The 27,332-nt window shown below is 44.3% G+C and overlaps 2 protein-coding genes across 3 annotated transcripts; both read left to right on the forward strand.

Moving 5' to 3' along the window:
- Positions 1 to 383: 383 nt before the first annotated feature.
- On the forward strand, positions 384 to 12,993 carry HTATSF1 (HIV-1 Tat specific factor 1). 2 transcript variants are annotated; one of them, XM_084813647.1, is made up of 9 exons: positions 384 to 654; positions 4,036 to 4,240; positions 4,653 to 4,700; positions 6,154 to 6,308; positions 6,550 to 6,713; positions 7,252 to 7,351; positions 8,212 to 8,301; positions 9,302 to 9,439; positions 10,663 to 12,993. In XM_084813647.1, exons 1-9 carry the CDS (start codon positions 481 to 483, stop codon positions 10,945 to 10,947), a joined length of 1,359 nt encoding a protein of 452 aa, XP_084669773.1. In that variant the 5' UTR covers positions 384 to 480; the 3' UTR covers positions 10,948 to 12,993. The 2 variants fall into 2 exon arrangements, with proteins under 2 accessions (XP_084669773.1, XP_084669774.1); XM_084813648.1 differs by lacking the exon at positions 384 to 654 and adding an exon at positions 696 to 852.
- A 2,083-nt stretch (positions 12,994 to 15,076) lies between these two features.
- Positions 15,077 to 26,382, forward strand: VGLL1 (vestigial like family member 1). Its single transcript, XM_084813650.1, has 4 exons — positions 15,077 to 15,253; positions 18,043 to 18,261; positions 20,874 to 21,275; positions 23,477 to 26,382. The coding sequence occupies exons 2-4, from the start codon at positions 18,051 to 18,053 to the stop codon at positions 23,515 to 23,517; spliced, it is 654 nt and encodes a 217-aa protein (XP_084669776.1). The 5' UTR covers positions 15,077 to 15,253; positions 18,043 to 18,050; the 3' UTR covers positions 23,518 to 26,382.
- Positions 26,383 to 27,332: the final 950 nt, after the last annotated feature.

The raw sequence follows: 27,332 nt of genomic DNA on the forward strand, positions 1-27,332 counted from the left end.
CTCCGATGCGGGCCCCGCCCCGTAGGGCGAAAGGCCGTTTCTGCGCACGCGCGCCGCGCCTCTCCCTTCGGTGTGAGGATGAGGCCGCAACAAACTTTCCCGATATGGAACGAGAAAGGTAGAAAGCGCGGGAGGCTCTTGAGCCCGCGTACATTTTGCCGAGTACGCCGGGAGAACCACAGCGACAACAATAAATAAAAGAAAATCAGCGAGCCTGGTTTCCTCAGAAACGAAAAGCATACCGGGGGGGGGGGGGGACGACAGAGAGAGAGAGAGAGAGAAAAAGGGCGGGACGGGGCCGCGCCTGCGCAGTGCGGGCGCCGCGCGAGGAGGCGAGGCGGCGAGGCGCGCGCATGCGCCCTAGCGGCGTCGGCGTCGCGCCTGGGGAAAGGCGGAGCGGCCTGCTGTGAGGCGCCTCGGCGGTCGCGCCGTGTCAGCCCGGGCGGCTTCGGCCTCTTGACGGGGGAGGAAGGCGGCACCATGAGCGTCGGGGGCTCGGACCGGAACGAGGAGTTCCACCAGCAGCTGCGTCTCCAGGAGCTCTACGGGAAGAAGAAGGAAGGCGAAGAGGGCGACGACCCGTTCACGTACACGGACCCGGCCGACGGGGCCCAGTACGAGTGGGACCGCGAGAAGAAGGCCTGGTTCCCGAAGGTGAGGCGGGGGCGGGGCTTGCCTGCGTCACGTTCTGGGGGGAGGGGGCGCGAAGCTCCTCGGGGGGGCGCCCCTGTTGCCATGAATATTAATGCGAGCCTGTTGATGTGAACGATGCCAAGGAGGCGCCTGAGAGGAGACCACCAGAGCCACCAGCATGTGAAATTAATGTGCTCTTCAGTGTGCTCATCAAGAACGGTATGTATATTTGATGTATTTAGGGCGCGATCCTACGCGTGTTGAGACAGAAAAAGCCCTACAGCTCCCAGCCCGCCCCAGCCAGCTGCGCTGGCTGGGGCGGGCTGGGAGCTGTAGGGCTTTTTCTGTCTCAACACGCGTAGGATCGCCCCGTTGCTATATAGCAATATACGAGCAGAAAACATTTATTGCCTCAAAACAGCCTTCCGAATTTTGTACGCCGGCTTTCGCAAGGCGCTGTTGTAAAAGGTGAGGGGTGAGGAAAGGAGACAATAATAACGTGAAAGAAGCGTCGTGATGAACGAACGCAGGAAGGGCTTATGCTGGATCAGGCTGAAGGTCCGTCTAGTCCAGCGCTCCGTTCACGCAGTGGTCAGCCAGCTGCCCGTGGGGAACCCGCGAGCAGGACGTGAGTGCAACAGCACCCTCCCGCCCATATTCCCCAGCAACTGGTGCACATAAGTGTACTGCCTCTGATGCTGGAGGTAGCACATGGCCATCAGGACTAGCAGGCGTTGATAGCCGCCTCCTCCAGGAATTTGCCCAACCCCCTTTTGAAGCCATTGAAATTGGTGGCCAGTTGTAGGTATCTTAGGATGCAATCCGATGCAAGCTTAGACAGAAAAAAGGCTAGGATTACACGCTTCGTAACCTAGCTTTCCCCATTCTGGTACTCTCTAGATGTGTTGGACTGCAGCTCCTGTCATTCCCAGCCAACATGACCGTGACCATGCTAGCTGGGAATGATGGGACTTTTAGTCCAACACATCTGGAGGGCACCAAGTTGGTGAAAACTCCAATAATAAGGCTGGGGTGGACAACTAGTGGCCCTCCAGATGTTTTGGCCTACGACTCTCATCAGCCCCAGCTAGCATAGCCAGTGGTGAGGGATGATGGGAGTTGTAGGCCAAGGCATTGGATGCCCGCACCTGCTATAAGGGATGACAATATTATAATATTACATAGTTAATATTGGGTGGTAAAGCAGCCTATGAAGGAAATATAAAGTTCCTTCCATCTATAACAAATGGTACTGTTAAAGCAGGCTGTAAAATATATCTTGCTTGTTTCATAGGCTGAGTTTTAGCTCATACTAACTCCCAGTAATGATTAACTTAATCTTTGTTTAAAATTCATTGCTACCCACCTTGCTACTATGGGGATAGGAAAGCCTTTTGGGATTAGTAAACTGATAAATAATATATGCTTGTAAATAAGTTACAAAAGTTGCTAGACTGCAGAGGTTTTTTTCCTCACTCTCCATCTACCATAGCCGTTAGCAGCTTGGAAGAGATTTGGTTCTGGTTTTTGCTCTTGAACTTACAAATGTTTTCCAGCCTAGTTCACAAATATACTAAAAATAGCCCTATATACAAAATATTATAATAATGTATAAACATAATAACATGGAGTACATGCAAATTCATAAAGCATTCTTCTTGTTTTGATGCTTGGTGACTGTCTCCGAATATATTTTTTTTGAGGCTGGTATGTTTTGAACTGAGTTCTCGTTTTTTACTTGTCTTGAAAATGAGTCCTTTCTAGGGCCTCTTCTGGCCTCTGTTGTCCAAGATCCCTCCAGCCTGTTTTCTGGTATGATCTCTAGAACAGTCACTTTCAATCCTGACCTCTTTATTTTGCAGCAGTATGACAAGACCGGGAGTGAAATTGGTTGTCTAAGAGAGGATTAGTTTTTAAAAGAAGTAAAATAAAAATAAAGGCGATGATGTGCTCTTGAGGAAGAACTCAGTTTGAAAAGTTTTGAGCTCAGTGTTTTATTTATGTGTGCACCTGGAAATTTCCATCCTTTTTCATGTTACTGGTGCCTTTTTTCTTTCTTGGTGGTTGACTGACAGCATCCCTGTGTCTTTAACAGGCAAATGACAAGTAGAGCTTCAGCACATGAAGCTTTTTCAAGCATTTGATGATGCCACACAGGGATATCAGTTAGCGTATTTCATCCTCCCTCCGTTGCCAAAGTTGGAAGGTACTAATTCCCAGCAGCCTACAAATTCTGGCTGGCTTTGGTAGCCAGCCCATATTTCTGGTTGCCTTGATCTTTCTCCTCCCCTGACTTGGTGGATGCTTCGGGACTTGAGTTTAATGTCACGCGGTGGACCACCTCCAAAGCACAGCATGTGGTCAGAAATGATCCTCCTACCCCAGCAATATTATCTTCCTATCAAGAAAAAAGTGAAAAGCATCGTTAGCACAAAAATGATGATCTGGCCTGCTTATTCTTCCCTAATTGTCTTCTACGAGGTCGAAGGAATAATGTAATTCAATATAGCATTCAGTGTGGATCCTGTGTATCTGACAGCTTAGATTCCATCTTTAAGGGCACAATCCTATGCATGTTTCGGCAGAAAAAAGTCCTACAACTCCTGGTTGGGGAATGCTGGGAGTTCTAGGACTTTTTTCTGTCCAAACATGCATAGGTTTACACCTTAAATGTTTCTGTTAGAAGTGGTTGGCAATCTTGAGGCACAACTTTATATGGTCTCATTTAACGTTCTTCATTTTATTATTGCTGAAACTTCATGGAATAATAATTTTCATTTGAACAACCCTGTTAGGAAGGTTACTTTTATTATTTATTACAATTTTGTTAGGTGGTGGCTTGTCAACATAATTCAACTGAATGATATTTATTCCATGTCTGAAATTGGAACCCCATGTCCAATGCCAACATTCTAGCCACGAGATTAAGCCAGCAGATGCAGATCACACTGTTCTGCCACTGAATCATTTATAAACAATTGCTGCTGAAAACACCCTGGCGGCTTTCATTAGGGTGCTAGATGGATATTTGTAAGAGTTTCACAGTCGCCTGCTCAAAAGGGTCTGAAGAGATAACATTACAAGGAAGTTGTTAACTGAGGATAAAAAGATATTACAAATTATTGTTGATGACTTGATCTCCTAGCTATATACAGCTGTTGTGGTTCACAAAATGGTTTGCACTAATGTACCTACAGCAGCATCCTTATAATCTGTAAAGGAAGCATGTCTGTCCTATCATTTGTAGTAGTGCCATTATGAAAGGTCACCACCCTATAATTTTAAAAATAGAACACAATCTGCATTATTTGTTTCAGAGGCTCATCTTAGATGTGTGCATGTAGTAGCTCAGACTGAATTCTTTATTTAGCCTCTGAACTGATATTACGAATTCTTTTTTAGGTTACTGAAGACTTCCTGGCAACATATCATGCTAACTATGGCTTTCCTACTGAAAGTTCAGAAAATTCATCTGCATCTGTTAAAAAGACTGAATCCAAACCTCCTGTGGATTCAAAGACTGCCAAGATCCAGCAGCCAGGAGAGCCAAAGGCATCACAGCCAACAGATCCTAAACAGAAAGGAGAGAAAAGAAAACCTGAAGCAGGCAAGGGATTTCATTGTGCATGACTTAGAAGTAGTCTGCTGCTCAAGAAGAAGTGTCTATTTCTATGGAGTTGAGCATTTAACAACTTCGATAGCAATGCTGCATGGGTGTTCTTGCTGAGTATTCTTGTAACCATCCAGAAACTACTTTATCTATTCTGAAAGTCTAATATCAAAGGATCAAATTACTGACAGCTTTTAGCGATTTATAAGCTTTGTTAAAACTTGATAGATGTGAACATAGGAAAGGACATAGGAAGCTTCCTTATTCCAGGGCAGACTATGTGTCTATCTAGTCCAGGATTGTCTCCTCTGATTGGCAGTGGCATTCTAGGGTCTCCTGTGAATTTAGTCTGAAGAGCTATTTCGCTTGTGTAGCACTGCACCATAACTAATAATGCTCTCCCCTTTAGGATGGTTTCACGTTGAAGAACAGAAAAACACAAATGTATATGTGACAGGTGAGGAACAGTATTTGTGCATTGCTAATGTTGTGTTATGAAATGCCAATGAAAGTTAAGCTCTGTGGTTAAAAATATGAAGGCATCTGAATATACTTTTATAGATATCACTTATGATTACATCAAGCCGTTGCAATTAAGCTAATACTCCTTGGAAGGAGAATAACAAGAAAATGCTTTAATTTTGCTGGTGGTTTTAATAATGTTTAGTTGGCTTGAACAAGGGTGGGGGCGGTGGGGAGGAGGAAGGAGATTAAATGGCACCAACAGGAAAATCATAGGAACACAAACAACGAAATTACCTACTTAAATATTGATTTATGCATATTTCAGTCATTCATAAAGTACACTTGCCAAATGCAAAAATAGTTAAACCATGTCCCACTTGTAATCGTTTTCAGCCTCTTCCCCTGCTTGTTCTGTTAGCTGAAGCTGAGTGTCACCCTTTGTCCATTTAATGATGACTGGAAAAGTTTCTGGAAAAGCACCTAAAAGTTTCTAAGGACTGTGCAGATATAAAAGGCAGTCTCTTCTCACAGACTCACAATCTAATACACATGATGCAAAAAGAAAAAAGAATGGAGAGGGAAGAGGAAAGCAAGTATTGGAGCTGCTACTCCTTCATAGGCTAATGGATGAGGCTAGGTGCCCCCACTGGATGGCAGGGGGTGCAGCCTTCCAGTGGCCTACGTCTGTTGTTCACCGGTGGAGGCTAGAGTGTGCCTTCCTTCATCTCTGTAGTCCTAGAGTAGTTCTCCAGGTTGTGCCAGTTTCACAGGAAACCTTTTTTTTTTTGTGGCACCAAAACAAGAGGACTCTTGAATGCTGGCCTGCCAGCTCCTAATTGTGCCAGACCAGAATTGATGCCATGGTTTTGAAGACCCAACAGCTTTCCATTAGCTCATTCTGTAAGGCTTACCTGCTCTGGGTCAGGATTGCCAGATTGCAGCCCTAGAAAGGAAAAACTGAGAGGATGCTGTCTGTCTCTCTGACTTCCCTGAATCCCACAAGAAACAGGTGCCTGCTGTCACTGATACAATTCCCTGCAGTGTCTTGCTCTTGTAGGGTTGGCATGTGAGCACAAAATCCAAAGCTAAGGCCCGGCCCAGGGAGTGGAGATTTTGCTGTGCAGAAGACAAATAGTGTGTTAAAGGTTTTATGATATGGGATGGGCAGCTAGATTTGAAATTGTCTTTCCAATCCTAGAGAATGAAGTTTGTTCTTCAGTATTGGGACACTTGCATCCTTTGGGATGTGCTGCTCTTTCCCCAAGTTCAAAAGCCAACAGATCATGTAAAAAGAAAGGGAGGAGGAAAATCTGGGATTACATGAACTAGCTGAGGGAACCTTCCAAAAATTAGAATCCTCTACTTGATTCTTCTATAAAAACTGAATTAGTGGTGCTGATAGGTGTACTTCTTGCATTTGTGTCTGTTCAAATTTATTCCTCCAGGTTTACCACCAGACATTACGAAAGATGAGTTTGTACAGGTTATGTCAAAATGTGGTATCATTATGCGTGATCCTCAAACAGAGGAGCCTAAAATTAAACTTTACAAAGACAAAGAAGGAAATCTTAAAGGAGACGGGCTGTGTTGTTATTTAAAGGTCAGTTGTATGCTTCAGTTGTATTTTCATGGTGATGATTCAAATGTTTATTACCAAGATACAAATCTTTCACTTGTCTCTTTTTGTTAGTTGAATTTTGTTTTTATTTTGGGCAGTCACAGGGACTTCAAGGTGGCTTATTATGGTATTTGTTGTCATTTGTAAATGTTACATTTTTACAAGGCTGTCTTTGTTTAGTTGGAAGTTCAGTCCTGAAATCTGAATTTCTTCTTTTTAATAGAGAGAATCTGTTGAACTTGCACTAAAATTATTAGATGAAAATGAAATTAGAGGCTACAAATTGCATGTGGAAGTTGCACAGTTTCAACTGAAGGGGGAGTATGATGCCAGCAAGAAAAAGAAGAAATGCAAAGACTACAAGAAGAAGATGTCTCTGCAACAAAAGTATGTAAATAAACTGGCTTTTCTGTATTGTGTGGCAATATAAGAGGCTAAAACCGGAACTCTCAAATTATTTCCTTTCTTAAAGCGAGTGAAAAAGAATTTTTAAACTGAACAGTGGACTTAGCAGTTAGTTATTCCATATATTTATCTTCTGTTATATAAACTTCACAATATTTTGTTGCGTGCGCTGCCTGTGGAAGCTATGGCCAGGCCTGTTTTTATATTAAGTAGTCATCTTACATTTTTACCAGAGTATTTACAGGAACTTCATGATAGTTTGGTCTTAAAATCAAGTGCAAATTTCACAAGAGTCTCACTTCTAGCCAAATATATACTTAGTAAAGGTGCCAGATACTTTTTACATAGGTGGTTTACAGATTACCTTTTAGATTGTTGTTGCTAGGAGACTAGCCTCGCAATAACTGCCAGTGCTGAAACCTTGATTTAAGAAATGTCAAATTAATGTTTTCTTTCAACAAATACTTTTAGAAACTGAAGAGATCAGCCCCAACCTCTTACTATTGCTTCATTTCATTAGACTGCTGGATTGGAGGCCAGAGAAGAAAGATGGTACCGTTCGATTGCGGCATGAGCGTGTTATCATGATCAGGAACATGTTTCACCCAAAAGATTTTGAGGTAGGGAAGCCTGCTTCCTTCACCCAGCTGTGTGGCTGAGTCTCTGAGAGAACCTGAGGAAAGAGGTCCTTCCATTGATGAAAACTGCAGGTAGCCATGTTGGTCCATTAGGCAGAAATCCAAACAGCAGCTGTGGCATAATACCTTTTAGGACCAACTAAAAAGTCACAAAGTAGTGAGCAAGTTTTATAGTTTACCAGAACTCCACTTCAGGCTGAATGCTAGGCAACCCTCCTCCCCAAATAGGAGGTATGAGTAGTTCACAACTGCTCGCCTTTACAGTTTGAAAGGCAGGATAGTCACAACATTTACTATGTATGCACTAAATAGAATCTGAAAAGAAAAGGAACAAACCTATGAGTGCAACATTTTATAACATTTAATATCTGTCTTCAAATTTAAGTCTATGGTATCCAAATGTAATTTACTGCCTCTCCCTGCTGACTCCTGTAACTTGACTTTTTAAACAAAAAAGTGGGTATCTTTTAATCCTAACTAAATTTTGAAAGGACATTTTATTTCAGGGTTAGCTGGAAATTCTGTTTGCTAAGATTCATACTTGCCCTATGCTGCTTGGGCATTGGCAACAGTGTAGCCCTGCTAAGGTTGCATTAACATTGACCAAGAGTTTTCTAGCTTGAAAATACGAACTTGATGTCTTCTGTTTCAAGATGTGCTTTGAGCATAAGATGAATATGGAACCTAACTGGCCTCTGAAAAATACTCAGGAAATAATGTTGGCCAAGATTGCTTGGTATCTCCAATTGCCTCTCAGACTGCTGTGGCCAGTGTGTGGAAATTCTGGTCCTGCAGCAGTGTTGGGAAACGCCTTTGAAACACAACTATGCATCTATTTGCAGGAGGACCCCTTAGTGCTAAATGAAATCAGAGAAGATCTTCGGACAGAATGTGAAAAGTTTGGACAAGTAAAGAAAGTCATTATATTTGATGTAGGTATATGTTTCCTGGTCATAGTTCTAAACCACGTGTGTCAGATACATTTTATTCAGTAATAATGTTTCTCATTTCACTTTTGATAAATTATGTTTTAAAACACTCCAGATAATTGCGAAGTATATTCAAAGTTTCTTAAACTTAAAATGCTTCACTTTATTTACCAATAAATCATGCCCTTCTGCCAAAGACTTCAGAATGGTGGGTGTCATCTTCACCTTGTTTTCTCCCCCATCCTATCCTCACATCCACCCTATGAAGTAGGTTAAGTAGGTCACTCAGTAAGAGCTTCATGGCTGAGCAGGGATTGAAACACAGCTCTCCACAGTCAAAAGTCCAATATTCTGTCTACACTAGGATGAGCTATCTGTGGCCCTTGGCATAATTTCAAAAGCCCTCTGCAAGTAAGCAATTCAGACTTCTGGCAAGAGTGATTTGTCCCTCCCTAAAGTTTTGCAGAAAAATTGTTTGTTTGTTCATTAACTGCTGGAATGATAATTACCAAGATAATGTATTATCCATTTTCTCTATTTGCATTTCTTTAATATTTCAGATTAACCAAGTTTATTTTCTTTATGTTGTGTGTGTGTGTGTGTGTGTGTACACACACACACACACACACACACACATATACACACATCTGGTAAAAAAAAAAAGGTTCCCCACCCCTTTACTATGACGTACGAGACAGTCAAAAGCTCCAGTCAGATGATGTCATGCAAGAATATGCTTAAGCTGCTATAGAACTCTGCTGTAATGCTTCCATTGTAGGCTGACAGAATGACGCAAATGTTTAGGAATAGGTTGTGATGATAACCATTTTGTTAATGATTTTAGAGTATGTTGCTTTCTGAAAATGATCTTGTGCTGAAGCTTTTTAATAGCGTTCTTCTTGTTCCTCATGTCCCAGTAGTCCTCTGAAATCAATCATTCTTTTAAGTGCACACAAGGCCTAGTTCGGAATTGATAGCTTCTGGTTTTCTTTTGTTTTTATAGAGGCATCCAGATGGTGTTGCATCAGTGGCATTTAAAGAGGCAGAAGAGGCTGATGTCTGCAAACAGGCACTCAACGGGCGATGGTTTGGTGGACGTCAGCTCTCTGTGGAAACATGGGATGGTGTAACAGATTATCAAGTATGTCTGGCTCTCTACTTCATGAGATATATTTTTAAAGCTGCGTATGTATAATGCATGAAGTTTCAGGAATTTTATTTTAGGTCAGAAAGTGATACGTCCACTGTGGCCAGCCAGCCTAGGTGAAAGCTGTGGCTCTCAAGTGTTCAAAATCATGAAACTTTGTAATCATATTTCTAACTGAGTACTTTTTTAATAATTGCCTTATTGTTTCTGAAGGACACACTGTGATCTTTCTTGGAGGCTTTGTTCTGCACTCCTGAAAACTTGGATTCCAGTAAGACTGGTTCATAAGGAGAAATTAGGGCCTTTTCCGTGGTGGTCCTGAAGCTGCCATGGAACTAGCCCCCCCCCCCCCGGTGCAGCACAGCACCTTCCTTTTTAACACTTAACAAAAAATGTAAAGTGCCATCTTAAATCTAGCCTTTGGGCATAAAATACTTATTAGGGTGGTATGTTTTTTCATGGTCTAACTACCACCATAACAGTAACAGCAATAACAACAACAGTATTATTGCTTTACACATAGCGGAGGCAACAGAGGTGGTAGGAGAAATGGTGGCAGGAGTAAACGGAGGGGATATGCAATTATTGCAGTTAACAATGGGTTGGATTCAACCTAAGTTGGTTGCACTTAGGTCCTAGAAGTTCGGCATGACTAACTTTTCATATTGATTTCAATGGGACTTAGGTTGGATCCAACCCAGTATTTTGAATTTTAATGAATTTTTTTGGGACATTTATAGTTACTGTTCATATATTGCCACATATAGAATATTGGCCACCTTTGAGTTGTGAGATAAGGAAGGATATAAATATTAAAATCCGATCTTGCATGTAGCCTGTATGTTTTTTATGTTGAATTCACCTGAATTTAGGTCAATCTAATATTTAAAGTCTTGTGTATGTTGAAAGGAATTAAATAAATTAATGGAGGATAAGGTTGTCAGTGGGTACCAGTCATGATGATTGCTGTATGCTACCTCCAAGATTGGAGGCAGTATTCCTCTGTACACGACTTGCTGGGGAATGCAAGAAGGAGAGTGCTAAGTTCTATGGTGTTTAGTACAGCTGATATAGCTGAAGTTAAGAGGGGCATTCCTGCAATATAAATATAATAGTGGTTAGGTTCCTGAAAGTATTGATTACTAAGCCTGCAAGCTAAACGCTCCTTTTTAGCTTCTTGCTGTAACATTTACAATTACTGTTGTCTGCAAACCCAGGTGGAAGAGACTTCAAGAGAAAGGGAAGAGAGATTGAAGGGGTGGCAAGCGTTCTTAGGTGATCCTAATACAGAAACGCCAAAAACCGCGTCTGATGCAGATTCTTCGGAAACTGGCAAGCAGTTACCTGAAGGAGTTCAGCCCTCTAAAGATAATGGTGCATCTGAAGGTGGTCCGAAGGTCGAAGCAACTGAGACAGAAGATAACGGAGAAGGTGCCAATGAAGATGTCACGGCATCCACGGACAGCAGTGTTGCAGGCAGTGACGAAGAAGCAGAGACATAACGTTAACTCCTTTGTAAAAGCATGTATTTAGGGTAACCTTTAGACCTCTGTTATCCTGTGCTTTGGAGCAACTGCAGGCAGCATTCAAGTGAATATATATGCATTTCTTTATTAGGATGTCATCAATGTGCTTTTGAGGTATTACATTAAAAGCAGTATTTAATGATGATCTTTTCCCAAAAAAATATTCATATCTGGCTGCTGTTCATGCTGTGTGTGTATGTGTCATAAGTTGCCAAGAGCCCTGCTGAACTGATCGGCTGTCTTAAGTTCTAACTTTGCTTGTCATTGTTCAAAGTCCATCAGTGTAAGTAGGTACAAACTTGAAGTTCCTATTAACGACACACCAACCTTTAGAAATAGAGGCATGAATATATATATTTGCTCTAATTTTCCCCCTGCCCTAACCTGCTGGTACTCTTCCTGTATGGTATAATTCTTTACCATCCTTGGATGCACCAGTATGTACTTTGATCAGCTGGTTTTCCTGATATTTTAAAATAACTAATAACAGATAATTGAGGATATGGTGTTGGCACTCTGGATGCATTACTAAGGGGTGGAGAAAAAAATAACCATCACACTGCAATTATGAAAGATCAATGAGATGTTCTGAAAGTACTACCCTGGTATACAGTGTCCTCCATTCATTTGTAAGTTTAAGCTGAGGGAGGCTAGATGACAAATGGAAAAATATGTAAATAAGATTAAGTCTAATCTTTTTTTAAGTTTTGTTTTGATTCATATTGGAAATATGCAGAAAGCTTGTGTGTTGGAAGTGATTTTTTCCCTCTGGTATTACTGTATTCATATGTAGTTAAGTTTAGGGCATTTGTCAGGGGCAATGAGTATATATGGAGCCTGTTCTTTTATACTTGGAGTGACTACAGGAGACTCTATGGAATAAAATTGTTTTGAGATTCATTCCCAAAATTGTTGCCCAGATTTCTAAATACAGATAGAGATTTTTACAGCTATTAATCATTCAGATGTAGCAAATGTTGGTTTAAAAAAATGCACCCAAGATTTTCCAAATGCTGTTCCTGAAATTATTTTCCAGTGCCCTTAACCAGGTATCCCAATTAGGGACTGAATCTTAGACTCAACTTGACACATAATGGGAAAAAACATGATCTGTCATGGCAAGAATGAGCAATGGGTGAGTCTCCTCCCCTTCCCCCTTTTCAGGTGAGGGGAGGAGATTAGAAGCTTCCACTTCTAGTTTGCTGTTTTCATCTGAATGGGGCAACCATGGTTTGTGAAAACTGTAGCTTGCCCTCAAACCAGAATCCCAAATGATGGCTTAGTCCTGGTTTGAGGGAAAATTAAGGTGCGCACAAATCATGGTTTGTGGTTTGCTCCAGATGTTAGCAAACTAGAAATGAATGCTTCTACTCTCCTCCCCTTGTGTGCAGTAGAAAGGGGAAGAGGAAGCGTATGTGCCTAAGGCTCACTGCTCCTTGATTTCACAAGGACAAACTCTAGTTTTTTGTTGCATCTCACTAGAGTCTGTGCATTCCCTGACAGGGGAATTTAGAAATGCAGCACTCGTGAAAATATTCGTTTGTACAATAAATGTAAGTGCTTAGCATACCTGGTTTGTATTTGGAATTTGTGATTATGTTAGTAGATTTTTTAAAAAAAATCTAATTTGCATCACATTTGAACTGTTTGCTCACAGGAACTTGCTGCCAACAGCTGAAATATTTCCCTCTGAAAACTGAGAATTTGAGTAAATGCTGAACAATCTATTAGTGTTATTTTGAGATATTTGTTCACCCAGACAACCAAGTTGCAGTTACTAAAGGGCTTCTTCCTGCACACACAGCAGCTCCAGTGAAAGTGTAGTGAAAAACATGGCAAGAGCTGAATGTAAAGACCAGGATTTTCTCATGCTATTTTGTGTCTTGAATGTTGTGGATGAGATGGCGACAGTGAGTGAGATTATTTGAATTGAAATATTTTTGTGCAAGTTTAGCTGCACCAGATTTTATTAACTAACTAGTGTGATAGTTCACATTAAATAAAATATTTCTGGAATTTAAATGGTTGTCCCATTATGAGAGTACCACTTCTGTGACTTAGCTTGTTGTGTATTATAACATTTTTGGTACAGCACAAATTTACCCTGGATTAAATATTTCAGATTTGGCTTCTAATGTTCGCTAGATAGAAGTTTACTGCAGTTATGATAGTCATTTAATTTTTGTCCAAGCCCACTACAGCCAAATCTGGTTCACGTCACCTGTTCAGTCTTCCCACGGAAGAAATACAGCTTTTTATAGTCACCTTCAATTTCTGTAGCTTTTGCACTGTTGAGCTAGGCAACTGTGAAGCATCAGGAAGGTTACCATTCATAAATAATTGTGAGTTCAGATTTTGAGTAATTTCACATGACAGGTACATTCTCCGCTGAAATGTTTGCTCTTAGGAAAAACGGTGGATGCATTTAGAGTACCAAAGCTTCCTTTTTCTTTGTATCAGTCAGTCCATTGTTGCTGTAACTTCTTTGCAGTGCAATCCTGTATGTAACTGGTGGGTAGTTCAATAGGGCTTTCTACCAGGATTGGAGCCTTAGGTTGCAATCCTATGCATGTCTAGACAAAGTCTTACAACTCCCAGCATTCTCCAGCCAGCCATGATGGCTGGGGAATGCTGGGAGCTGTACGTCTTTTTTCTGTCTACACATGTATAGGATCGTGCTCTAAGTTGGTTGTTACAGTCTATTGCTAAATAGGGGCAAATGCTAAATTAACATCTCCAAATGGAAATAATTTGTCCTATAAATTGCACACAAAAAGCTATTGTAGTCTGACAGAAGAGGAATGTTAAGCAAGAAGTTTAAGCAGGTATAGAATTATTTGGAGTTCTGATATGCTTTTTTTAACCCACAACATTATGATTTTGTAAGAAGTATCAAAAAGAAACTAAGAATGGGGTCTCCCATGGGGCACCAATGGGCCCGCAGACATGCCCACCATGCTCCCTGCCTCTCCTGATTTCTTTTAAGATTTTTTTTTAACTGGGAGGCTGGCATGATGCAAAGTGAAGTTCTGCCCTCCAGCACAATCTTTAGTTGGGTTCAAAAGAGTGGTTTTGTATTTTGGAGCTCTGACTTCTGTTAGAATACCCCAAGGTAAGTATTTAAGTTCTGTCATTGGGTAGCCTCTTTGAGGGCAGGGTGTTTATGCCCCTTCCTCTTCCTCTGTTTGCAGAGATTTAGCAGCAGCCTGTCCCTGAAAATACTACCAAGGGGTTATTATTCCCCATGGGCTTTGTAAAAGACAGATCAAATGTAGCATACAAGGGTGTTCCCTCTTCCTCGGGTCAGATGTAGTTCATATGGAGTTTTGACTCCACTCTTTCTGTAGCCCTACCAGAGGGGCTTCTGGCAAGATCAGCCTTAACTCTTTGCTGGATACCTATTCCACCTAGAACAGAGGGGCCATGGAGGCTACTTTCCTCCCTGAAGAAAGTGGTAGTATTTATATCACATTTGTGGTGTGTGCAGTTAAATGGCCAACATAGATAAGGCCAAGCACCCAAGGAGCTTATAATCTAAAATCAGACAGAAACAACAGCTAGAGGGAGCGTCACGGACAGGGAAGGAAGAATGCTGTCACACATGCTTAAAGCTTGGTTTCAGTGGGGAATGAGAAGAGGATGAGGCAAAGGTCATGTGGAAAAGGAAGGATGTGAAGGAAGGGAAGTGGTGGTATGTACATTTTCAGGGAAACAGTTCTCTTGGGAGGGGTCGGGAAGGGAAAGCAGAAGAGAGAAAATCTCAGGAGGGAGAAGCAAAGGGTTGCTTTTGCTGCAGTATCGCGGTATCCCCGCATGTTTCCCTGCTCATGTACTTACTGCCATCTCCACAGCTCAATCTGTAAGGGAGAAATGGGCATTTTTACCCATAGTCATGTACACCTGATGATACCAGGGGCTGGTCTTGCATAATAGACATCTCTCCCACAGCTTATGTGTGAACCATTGCCTAATGCAGTCTTAGAAATACACACCAAACAAGCCCTTTCATTTTCCTCATTCCTGAAACCGCCAAACCTGGTTGACTTGTCAGCATGCATTTCACACATTCCTGGTAACAAGCCTGAAGGAGACGCCTAGCTCACTCGTTGCTGGAGGGACGGCAAGCGACTGGCGTGATCGCACACAGCCCTCCCTTCACCCGGGGATCGCTGCAGTTCTCTGGTGTTGGTGTGGGGGACGAGGACCTGGTGGGCGGCTGCAGCATGAGCCATACTGAGCTGGATATTCTGCAGGGTGGCTAAACAGAAGGTGGTACATTACGGTAAGCGGGCCTTGTCCCATGGCCTCCCCATAAGGTGGTTTTGGAGACACATGCATGGGGAAATGTTGAGACATCATAATCCCAGAGGGTTTAGACCCATTTAATGGAGCAGACGTCTGTCAATGGCGATTGGTCATGGTGCCATTATAGAATCTCCATGTGTAGAGATATTTTTAAATATAGACAAGGGACTATAAATCCATTAAATTAATAAAAATAGATGTTCAGAGGCTATCTGCTGGGGACCAAGAGCAGAGGAAATCTATTGCATTCATGCTCTTTTTGTGGGTTGCACAGTGGGATGCAAGATGGTGGACTAGTTGGCCCCACCTTGGTCAGATCTGGTAGAGGGCTGCTCTTACTTTCAAGGGCACTGCTACCCCTGACAGTGGAAAAAGCATATTAGCAACTCCCTCCACTCCCATCTAAACAGCTTCTGTGCAAACACTACTTTTATCTTGACTATTGGGAAATTAAAAAGATAATTACTTGGAGGAAACTGCCCCTTCCGTTGTCATGGGCATATCCTGCGTATCTCCAAGGCTGAGCTAGATTTCTTTCGCTCAGGGGTCTGCACAGCTTGTGACTCTCCAAGGTGAATGGGACATGCCAGCCTTCATGTGTTGTGTCCCCCACCCCTGAGCATTTCACAGCCTTTGTGGCATGTTTTGCACTCCTGTGCAGGCAGCAGCAAAACCAGGAGGTGTATGGAGTCCTTTGTGGGTCTGTGTTCAGCTTGGTGGCTCAGGAGTGACCCAGGACTGGCTCAGGCCCAGACATGATGTAAAGTGTCAGTGGGAGATCCGTGATCAGATCACCCGCAGTTCTTAGAAATGCTCAAAACAGTCGGTGGTGTGTGTGTGCGTGCGTGGGCAGAGGGGTGGCCCATTGGTACTGATGCATGCCTTGTAACCCTCCAGACTGGGTTGCAAGAACTACATACACACTGCCATTTTGAATTTCACATAACGTCCCAGAATGACTCTACCTTCCCCCATTGCAGATCTGAGAGGCAGGGGCAACACCCTGGCATCGGCCTTAGGAGTGCCACCATTACTGTTGGGTAAGCTCATGGGTGGGGGACCACTCTCCCACGTGCGGGCTCACAAGAAGGGCCCTTGAAGCCTGGCGATCGGGTCATGGTACTTAAGAAGCTGTCTAATGTTGAGTGAGACCCTTGGTCCATCTAGCCCAGTGTTGTCAACACTGACAGGCAGGTTTCGGGCAGGATTCTGTCCCATGCCTGGGCCTACCTGGAGATGCCGGGGATCGAATGCAGGACCTTCGGCATCCAAAGCAGGGGCTCGACCACTAAGCTACGGCGCCTCCAACATACTTGTATGTTTTCCCCTGTGGGGCAAACAGCAACTATGACTGCATGGGGGTAGGGTGCCATTTGGTTTGAGGAAATGGTGTAGGGAAAGGATTAAATTCCATTCCCAGAAGTACTTGAACCCAGATCCAAATCCAACCCTTGTGGCTGCTTGTGGCATATTTAAAACAAACATGGGCGATCTGAGCATTGGTTTCCTCCTGAGGATGTGTCTGTTTTGACCCTTAGCTCCCCCTTTGTACCGTGTTATTTTCATGCCGGAAGATGTTGTGGAACATTTTAAATTAAAGCTCGTGTGCTTCTTATTCTCCGTTTCCTCCTCCTCCTTCATACTGCTGGGCTTGGGATAGCGCCCCTCCCCGCACCTGGCCCGCTTTCTTCAAATGAGAAGGCCATTGTGCAACTCTTCTGCCTTTTCTTTCTTAATGGATTATCTGTGGTAAGAGAAAAGATGGAAGAAGTGATGGGAAAATCTGGGAGGATTATGGGTTGAAGATGTGAGGATGACAATGTCTGGACCTCCCCCCCCCCCCGGTCGAATTCCATGAAGGAGGCCTGACAGTGGAGGCTGATGGCTCTGATGTCACCTTGGAGAGCTCCTTAGAGTTCTTCTGAGTGGTTCTGACTGAAACCTGGAGCAGATTCACTGCCCCACTGACATCGGAGCCACCAGCCTCCACTGGGGCTGTGTGATGGAGCCATAAAAGTTTCATCTGGAAGATTCCCCCCTCCCCCGTATCTTCTCCAGGGTCCTCTTTCTCAACAAGGCCTTTCCTAGGGTTTCCAAATGAGATTTTTATTGTGCCATCGCCCTGCCTTATTCAAAGAATTTTATTGGTGTGTGTGTGTGTGTGTGTCCAGACAATGACTGGGTTCACACAATATGACAACCCATATTCAAGGTTGAGTATGGGTTCAGTGTGGGTTGTTGAACCCTAGGTTGTTGTATTGTGTGAACTGAGGCGCATTAACAAACCTTGGTTTGTTAACCATGAACAAGCCACAGTTCACAACTCAACGACAAACCATGGGTTCTCTTTGTAGGTTGTTCATAGTAACTAAGCATGGTTTGTTGGTGCGGTTGGGTTAACACAACAACACACATTTCAACAACAACCCATGGTTCAATGACAACCCAACTCAATCCTAACTCAACCTTGAGTATGGGTCATTGTGTTGTGTGGACCCAGCCAGTGTTGTCTTCAACTTGTAACTGTCCTGTGTTTCTGCACTGCTTCTTCTGTCTTTCCACAAAATATCCATTAAAGGAGAAAAGATGGAATGGCTGCACAATGCCTTTGGATTGGTAGCACTAGGAACCCTCTCATCTGAAAGCCCCCGCAACCACCACAGAGTACCCATTGCTCTGCAAGAACATTCTCCCCACCACTGTAGCCATTTGCAAACAAAAAAGAAACCCTCTTATTATATTATTTTGTTTTACCTTCGTTTTTAGACACAGAGATGGAAGATACGAAGAATAATTCTGCAAAGCTGGGCAAAAGCAAGCAGCCAGTGAAAACAGAATGGGGAGCCCAATATGTGGTTTTTACTTACTTCCAAGGCGACATTAACAGCGTGGTGGATGAACACTTCTCCAGAGCTTTGAGTGCAACCAAAACCCCACAGGATCTGAGCAGGAAGAACAGCAGCGGGGACATGGTTGTAAAAAACGGTGAGCCTCTTCTCTGTGGCTTATGGTTGTTTATTACTCACTTCTTAGCAACTTATATAACAACTGGCTCTTGACGCGTTACTGACAAGAAACATGAGCAGACACAACTGTGCTGCGGCTTGGCAGAAGCTGGTGGCAACTCGAGGGACAGGGGTTCAATCTGGAATGTAGTTTGCCTCTTTTCAGTGCTGTTGCCTATCTAGGGAGGATGTGCAGTAATCGCAAAGAAACGCGTGCTTCTGAGTGTGTCCAGAGTGCCTTTTGCATATGCTTATCATTTGTCCACGACAGCAGAGGAATGTGGGGATCTCCCAAGTCTAGACCAAGGGTGGGCAACCTTTTTGCCCTCAAGGGCTGCATGCACCCATGGTGGCAAGCTGGGTGCCGCACGTAAATGTGCAAAGGTACACATGCACGCACACACACATGCACACACACAAGTCCAATTATGTGTTTATGTCCGGGATGTACGTCTGAAATTGTTCCTCTAACTAACAAACGCCGCTTTGCAAAAGGATGGACTTAGAGTTGCCAGGTTCTCCTTCAAAGATGGCATCCGTATTTCCCAGACACTGCAGGATGCCACTGTTGCTGCACCTTCCCAACCTTTTCTTGCACCTTTCCTCTCAGCTCCCTTACTTCTCCGCCTGACATGGGGGCCAAATCAGAGTCCTGCCAGCATTGGAGGTTAAATTCAAGGGATATCCCCTCCAACTGTCCTATTGACCAGGAACAGCCCCTGTTTTCTGGTACTTGTCTTAGCGGGAACCTAGGAAGCTGCCTGCTACCGAGTCAGACCCTTCGTCCATGTAGCCCAGTATGCTCGACACTGACTGGCAGCAGCAGCTCTCCAGGGTTTCAGGCAGGAGTTTCTCCAGCCCTACATGGACATACCAGGGATCGAATCTGAGACTTCTGCATGTGCTCTACCCATTGAACTATGGCAAGAAGCTGTAGCAAGGAGCATCCCGGAAGATGCGGCTGCCATGGCTGCACACAGTTTGCCTGGGGCATTGCTGGTGCAGCTGGCTCCTCCTCCCTCTCTGCTCTTGGACAGCTGGAGAAGGGAGGATGCACCACCCCAGAGCAATGCTATGTGCCAGGGGTGGGGTGGGGCTGGGGGCTGGGTAGAAGCAATAATACATTGTATTATTTTATGTGAGCTGCCAGAGATTCTTCTGGACTGAAAGGCAGGATAGACCCCCTCCTCCCCCAGCAAAATAAATAAATAAAATCAAATTGCATAGGTTCCACATGGGCCGATGGCTTGATCGGAGTCCACCTGGATAAGAGCCTTCAGCGTGGTGGCCCCCTTCCTCTGGAACTCCCTGCCTCTGGAGGACAGGCAGGTGCCAACACTGGATTGTTTTCGGCGCTTCCTGAAAACAGCTCTTTTCCAGGAAGCCTTCCTTGGTTAACCAGCCTTGGTTGTATTGGCACTCTGTTTTTTTAAAGCATAGCTTTAATATCATGTTTCATTCTTCTTAACTTTTGTTCATTTTATCTCTTATTGTTCATCAATCTGGAATCTGTTTTGATATGGAACAGTATACAAATTTTGTAAATAAATAAAGCAAAAAAGTCCCTATTTTTGCTTCTCTAGGAGATTTTTTGGAGATGCCTTTTTCAAAATGTTCATAGGAACATAGGAAGCTTCCTTATACCAGGTCAGGACTATTGGTTCATCTGGTTTACTACTGTCTATATCAGTCTTCCCCAACCTGATGTGTTGGACTGCAGCTCCCATCATTCCCAGGCAGCATAGCCATTGGACTGCAATTCCCATCATTCTCAAACCTAAGGAGCTAAACCCCCCACTCAAAAAGCTCAATGAAGAGTAAGCATACCCAGAGGCCACAGAGTGCTGAGTGTCTTTTGGGAGGGGGGAAACTGGAGTGGTGACGGTGGAAGAGGGAAGGTAAAAGTGAAATGGAATGTATTCTTCTGAAAGAAGGCATGGCTGGCACACTGAACAGGAGTACTCCATGCTGCAACATTTTGATACAGTTCCCACTTGTAATTATTAAACTGTTGTCTCCCTTTTTTTGACTTGAATAAAGTATGTGACCTGATTTGCATGCAACAACAACCCAGAGTATGGGTTGAGTATGGGTTGTTGAATCCTGGGTTGTTGTTACATGCGAACCCAGAACTATGGGTTGTTAACTACAAACAACCCAGGAGGAGAACCCATGGTTTGTTGTTGGATTGTGAACTCTGGGTTGTTTAAACCATGAGTGATTGTTACGTGTGAACCCAGAACTGTGGGTTCTTCATGGCTTGTTTTGCCAGGCTACAGAGTCAGCAGGCAAGAGTGGCCAAAAAACCCGGCCACTCTACAGTGCTGCAGAGGCATTTGGGATACAGGGAGGGAGCGGATAAATGAAGAGGGGATCAAACGACGTAGGAACTGAAAAACAACCCGTACTTTGTGCGATTGTCTGGCAGACTAACTCTGGGTGAACTCTGGGTAAGGCCACAACCCATACTCTGGGTTGTCGTTACAGATGAACCCAGTAAGTCTGCAAGTTTAGCCATCAGTGTAAGGAATCTGCACATCTCTGTTGGGATCTCAAATACATTAATAAATAACATTTCTTTTTAATGAACAGAAAACCACATGTCTCCCCATCAGTGGAATTTCTCACCTCACTGGGCTAAGCCATACCATACATCCTCTCCTTTAAACCTGTCCAGCTCTGATGGGAACGCGGCTGCTGACCCCTATGAACCTTCCGATCCCCAGGGCGTTCCTCCCTCCACCACAGAGCTGTGGCACTTGCCTTCGGGGGTTGATCCAAATTTGACTGCAGCTTCGGGGTATCCTCCCTCTATGCCTGACCTGCATATGGCACAGGGATCTGGGTCAGATGAGAAATACGGCTCACTACTCGGCCTCTTGCAACAAGAAAGGTGCCCCTCATCTCTCCAGCAGCCTCCTGCTTCTGGATCTGCTTGTCTTACCGGCTCTGCTAGGTTACCAGATATGAGCCAAAGTTTAACTTCTAGGGGAGGTAAGCAAATACTGGTTTACTCTTAATCCTTCAGTCTTTTACAAATGGAAAGTGTGTGTGTGTGTGTGTGTGTGTGTGTGTAGACAGAGCCAGAAGATAAATCACAAGCATTTGTTTCCTCTACTGAATGGACTGAGAATTGTTTGGTAGCAACTGGGGATTGTTAGGTTACACAGCCACTGGGAAACGTGTTTTATTTCATCCTACATGGCTGACTGATTTATTTATTTTATTATCACATTTATCCCCCACCTTTTTTCCTCTTGTGAGAAACCCAAGGCAGCTTACATGGCCCTCCTCCTCTCCTTTTTATCTTCACAACAGTCCTGTGAGGTAGGCTAGGCTGAGACTCAGTGACTGGCCCAAAGCCACCCAGTGAGCTTCATGGCCGAGTGCAGAACTAGAACCCTGGTCTCTTGAGTCCTAGTCCAGTTCTCTAACCACTTCACCACAATGGCTCTCAACTCATTTGAGAAATCCTTTTGGGGAGTTCTTTATTCTTAACCAATTTAAGCCTTAAAAAAGAGTGAATACCCAGAGTAGAAAAGGATAAATTAAACATGCACATACACACGGAAAATGAATTTCCCAGAGAATTCAGCAGGGGTAACAATATTTGTCTGTTACAGAAAACACAACCAAGAGTTTTGTGGCAAAGATGAATACATTTATGCCACAGATTAAAGTGCACTTCCATAAGACGAATGACGTGTCGTCTTCAGTTGGCATCCTATACACACTGAGCACACGTAGTCCACATTGGGCTATTTTGGGGGTTCCCAACTCCCTTAGGTCCCCCCCCCCCCCGATTGTTTGCACTGCTGGAAAACTTGGTGTTCCTCCAAGCATTGTACTACCTCCCTCTTGTGGACAGGTGGTGCTGTGTTAACTACATAAACAATGGTACTCAGCACCTGATCATTGGAAATAGAGGGAATGATGTGCTACATGAGAAGATCCCAAGTTGCAGTTTCTGACCTATCTTTAGAGGCAGCCCCATGTTCGGTGCATTGCAGTAGTCTAACCCGGAGGTTACCAGAAAGTGGATAGGGAGACATTTCTCTCTCTCTCTCTCTCTCTCTCTCTCTCATAATACTAGAACCCAGTGGGGTCATCCCATGAAGCTGATTGGTGGGAGATTCAGGAGAAATAAAAGGAAGGACTTCTTCACACAGCGCATAGTTAAACTATGGAATTCTCTGCCACAGGAGGTAGTGATGGCCCCCATTTGGATGGCTTTAAAAGGGGGTTGGAAAAATTCCTGGAGGAGAAGGGTATCAATGGCTACTAGTCCCGATGGCTCTGTGCTACCTCCAGGACCAGAGGCAGTGAGCCTATGTACACCAGTTGCTGGGGAACATGGATGGGAGGGTGCTGTTGCGCTCATGTCCTGCTTGTGGGTTCCTGGTTGACAGCTGGTTGGCCACTGTGTGAACAGAACGTTGGAGTAGATGGACCCTGGGTCTGATCCAGCAGGGGTCTTCTTACCAGAGCATGGGTCACTGAGGCCACTGGTTAAAGGTGCTCCTGACAGAAATGCAGCCTGCATCTCCCATGTGAGACAGTTCAAGGCGTATCCTGAAATCGCAAAACTGTTCCTTCAGATCAGGGCTGTCAGACCTCTGTCAGCCTGAGGGCCAAATTCCATTTTGGAGAAGCTCTCAGGGGCTACAGGCAGTGAGTTCAAAATACCACCATATTTTAGCTTAAGGGTCTTATTGCCAGCAGTTAAGCCTTAGGAGAGGCCTTTCAGCCTTTCAGAATGGGAGAAGAAGAATGGCAAAAGCTGGGAAACCACCCAAGGATTGTCAAGCAGGAGATAGCAGGTGGGGCCGGGGCAAAGGACGTGGGGCTGGAGGATGGGACCATCTGGGCAGCCCTGGAAAGCCAGATTTGCCCACCCCCAATGGGCCAAATTTGGCCCATGGAACTGAGATTCTACCCCCCTGCTTCAGATGGAGTGTAGCCCCTCCAAAACAGAACAAAGAACACCTACCAAGGTAGACAAACTACACTCTTATTGGGGTGGTTTTATTTCCTGTCTTCAATTTTGTTACTGGAAGCTGGCTTATTTTTATTATTATTAATAAGACATCTCAGTAAATAAAATGTGGAGGTTCCATTAATCGTTTCTCGACTTCTGTCCTTAACGTTCTTTAACATAATCAGTTTCACCACTGATCATCTTTCTTGTTTTCCAGGTATCCCAGCCAATGACAGGAGAAGAGATTTGTACTTTTAGAAAAATGGACACCTTAACTCATCATTTCTGCAAAGAGGACTTCCTGTCGACCCTTAAACAAATTCTAGCTGCGATTAAGAGGAACTGACGAACATCATTGGGTCCTCCTCCACATTCACCCACCATTTAGAGACGTTGATGTGCTTCTTTGAATGTGTACAAAAATAATTTGTACCACTTATACATCACTGTTAATTTGCCTTGTGCTTGCCTTCTCAATAACCCTAATTTGACATAACTGGCACACAGAAATACGTTCTCTCTGGAGTCATCCCATGTCCTACTTTTCATCCCAGCTGAAAGCTGGCATATTCAGTTTTTGAAGTAGTTGTGATGATGGATTGTGGCAGGGGACCAAGAGGAGCCGCACCAGAAGAGGAGGGGTGTGCCATGGAGGTGGACAACTGCAGACCGAAGGGCCCTGTGGGTGGGGTAACAAAATTGGGCTTTAGGGATGGTTCTGCCGTAGTTTGTAGTGCTAGTGTATATTCTCTAATATTGATATGCTGCGGCTCTGAAACTGTATCCCTGGAGTACAACTCTCAGTTCAGTTCAGCCTGTTACAGAATCGACAGCCCCATTCCTCTCCAAGAAAAATGAAGACTCTGTGGCTTGATCAAGGAAAAGAACCAATGGCTCTCTTTTCAAAAGCTTAGTTGAGATGGCAGCAAAGCAATGCATTAAGGGTGTAATCCCTATGCATATTTAGACAGAAAGAAAGGCCTACAACTCTCAGCATGAGAGCCAGTATGCTGGCTGGGGCATACTGGGAGTTGTAGGACTTCTTCTCTGTCTAAACATGCATAGGATTGCACCCTTAGGAACAAAGATAACTGATTTATACTGAGTCAGACCCTGGGTCCATCTAGCCCAGTATTGTCAATGCTGATTGGCAGCAGCAGGTCTCCAGGTTTTCAGGCAGGAGTTTTTCCTGTCCTACCTGGAGATGCTGGGGATCAAACCTGGGACCTTCTGCTTGCAAAGCAGGGGCTCTACCACTAAGCCATGCCCCCTCCCAAAATGTTTACTTTGTCAGAGGGCAAACATTCTACATATATGCAATGCTGCCTAACTTACATAAGAATCTGGGCTTTCTGCTTTCCGAACCCAGAGCTGTTTTTGAATTATAGAAATCACCATTGTGTCTTTCCAGCTGTACTTTGCTAGGAGCTGCTAGAAAGAGCTTAATCATCCCCCCGCCCCATTTAGCCACCTTCATGAGCAGAAAATGGCATTGCTATGGGTCCAAACAACAACCATCACTTGTCTCTCTGGGATGCTGAGGTGTTATCACACTTGCTGATGGTGTTTTCGTTCCCCTGGGCTCCATATATTTCTCTCTCACTCTGAAAGACTTGACAAAATATTATATTACATTGAACAGCCACCATCTGGTGTTGCTGGTATATATATTTTGTTTCCATTCCTCCCCAAAATTACAATCTGGAACTGTTGTAAAGCCAGCTCCTCTCTGATAAGCACCAGCAGCTAGCAAGTTCTGTTACTTATATCTTGGATAAACTCCAGTATCAGAAGTTAGAGGGAATCCATACACTTATTGGTATGTATGCTTATTGGCATTCTTCTCTCTGAAGCATGATATCCTGCATTTAAAGCAGTGGTGGCTAACCTCTTTGGCAAGCATGCTGAAGAGCTAAGCCTAATGGATGAGATAATGCCCTTGGAATGCACACTACAGTACCTATAGTACAAACCATCTAGGTCTTGGTGTAGTTTTGCCTCAAGCACAGGAGAGGAAAGTAACTTGGAGAGTATCAGGTTGGTTTAGAGCACCTACTCCATCTGACAAGTTGCTTAGCATGCCTGAAGCACATGAAGCAAATAAGGTCAACCAGACTCCTATTGGCTCCCCGGATTACCTGGTCTATCTGGGGTGCAGTATCCTTCTCTGGCCATTATCTGTGAGGTGCTATAGTGCAGCAGAGATCAGGATAACACCTCTCCTCTGCTTGAGAGCTACCCTGGGGGCACAGAGTAATATAGCTGGACTCGACTGACATAATTCTTGGTTTGAGCACCCAGATGCCTTACACCTACCTTGCAGGGCTGTTGCAAGGGTAAAATAGAAGACAGGAGAACCTTGCATGCGGCCGTGACCTTTCTAGAGGAAGGGCGGATGAACATAGATGAAGAATTTTTTAAAAATCTACCATAGTGTTGCCATTCAAGACCTCTTTGATGTCATGCATTGGGCTCTCCAGGTGAGCTACAAAGTACTAATTCCTGTTGGCCGCTTGTGACATGTGGAGCACAGGATGGGCCACGTATGGCTTAAAGCGACCACGCCTGGAATGTCGTGAATCTGTTCATTCCTTCTCCATCCTCTTTTGTATCATAAGAACATAAGAGGAAACATGCAGGATCAGACCAAGGGTCCATCTTGTCCAGCATTCTGTTCACACAGTGGCCAACCAGCTGCCTCTGGGAAAGCCACAAGCAGCACCCTACCACCCATGTTCCCCAGCAACTCATGCACATAAGCATACTGCCTCTGGTTCTGGAGGTAGCATATAGCCATCAGGACTAGTAGCGATTGATAGCCTTCTCCAGGAATTTGTCAAACCCTCTTTCAAAGCCATCCAAATTGGTGGCCATTGCTACGTCTTGTGGTCGTAAATTCCATAGTTTTCTCTATGATGCGTGAAGAAGTCCTTCCTTTGCTCTGTCCTGAATCTCCCACCAATCAGCTTCATGGGAGGACCTGAGATTATAGTATTAGGCGACAGGGAGGAAAATGTCTCTTACATTGTACGTTGGCCCAGCAGGGGGACTCATTCCCTCTCAGTGCTTGTAGGGTCCTCATCATGCACACAACTGCTTAAATAAATCACACCATGTGTCCATATATCTAAGTGCCCACTGGCTTGCTAGGCTACTTCATACATCTCACTAAAACATGGGCCAGAGTAAGTGGTTTTCTTTTCATGGCATTGCAGGGTGACTTCTTGTCCCCCGCCCCCCATACCTGCCTTTCTGCAGTTTGTCCAAGTGTGGACACAGCAGCAGCTTTTATTTCTTCCCAATATGTATATATTGCTGCTATAAATCAGGGGTGAAAAATCTCAATCCCAGGGCCAAATCCAACCCTCTGCAGTTCCCCAGATGGCCTTGCCCTCTTCCCCTTATCTCCAGGAGTCTGGTGGTTTCCCAGGTTTTGTGCAAATCCCCCCCACCCAATTCTAAACACTTGAAATGCGTCTCCTAAAGCTTAGTTTCAGGAAAAGCAGGAAGAGCTTTAAGCTGCAATCCTATGCATGTTTAGACAGAAAAAAGTCCTACACTGGCTGGTGTATTATGCATTAAGGGTGTAATCCCTATGCATGTTTACACAGAGAAAAAGGCCTACAACTCTCAGCATGCCCCAGCCAGCAGTGCTGGCTGGGGCATGCTGGGAGTTGTAGGACTTTTTTTGGTCTAAACATGCATAGGATTGCACCCTTAAGTTACAGTGTGCTGGCATTTGGGGCCCTACCCCGTTTGCCTTCAGCCCCACCCACCACTGGGAAGCGGCCAAGAGCTCCTACAAAACTGAATTTGGCCCTTGGCTGAGAGAAGTTCTGCTTCCCTGTCGTAAGTCTTGAACTCATGACTTAAATGATGGCAAATGAGGTCTCAGCCTGTGTGTCACCACCCAGCTCTGGCCTAAAGGTCGAACTGCAGGGAAGATTCTTTGCACTGATAGGCCAGGGTGAACATAGGAACATTGGAAGCTGCCTTATACCGAGTCAAACCATTGGCCCATCTAGCCCAGTATTGTCGACACTGGCTGGCAGCAGCTCTCCAGGGTTTCAGGC

The sequence above is a fragment of the Heloderma suspectum genome, chromosome 9 (genome assembly GCF_057233095.1).
Source record: "Heloderma suspectum isolate Gila_16-S chromosome 9, 16-S_ref, whole genome shotgun sequence".
NCBI classification, from domain to species: Eukaryota; Metazoa; Chordata; class Lepidosauria; order Squamata; family Helodermatidae; genus Heloderma; species Heloderma suspectum.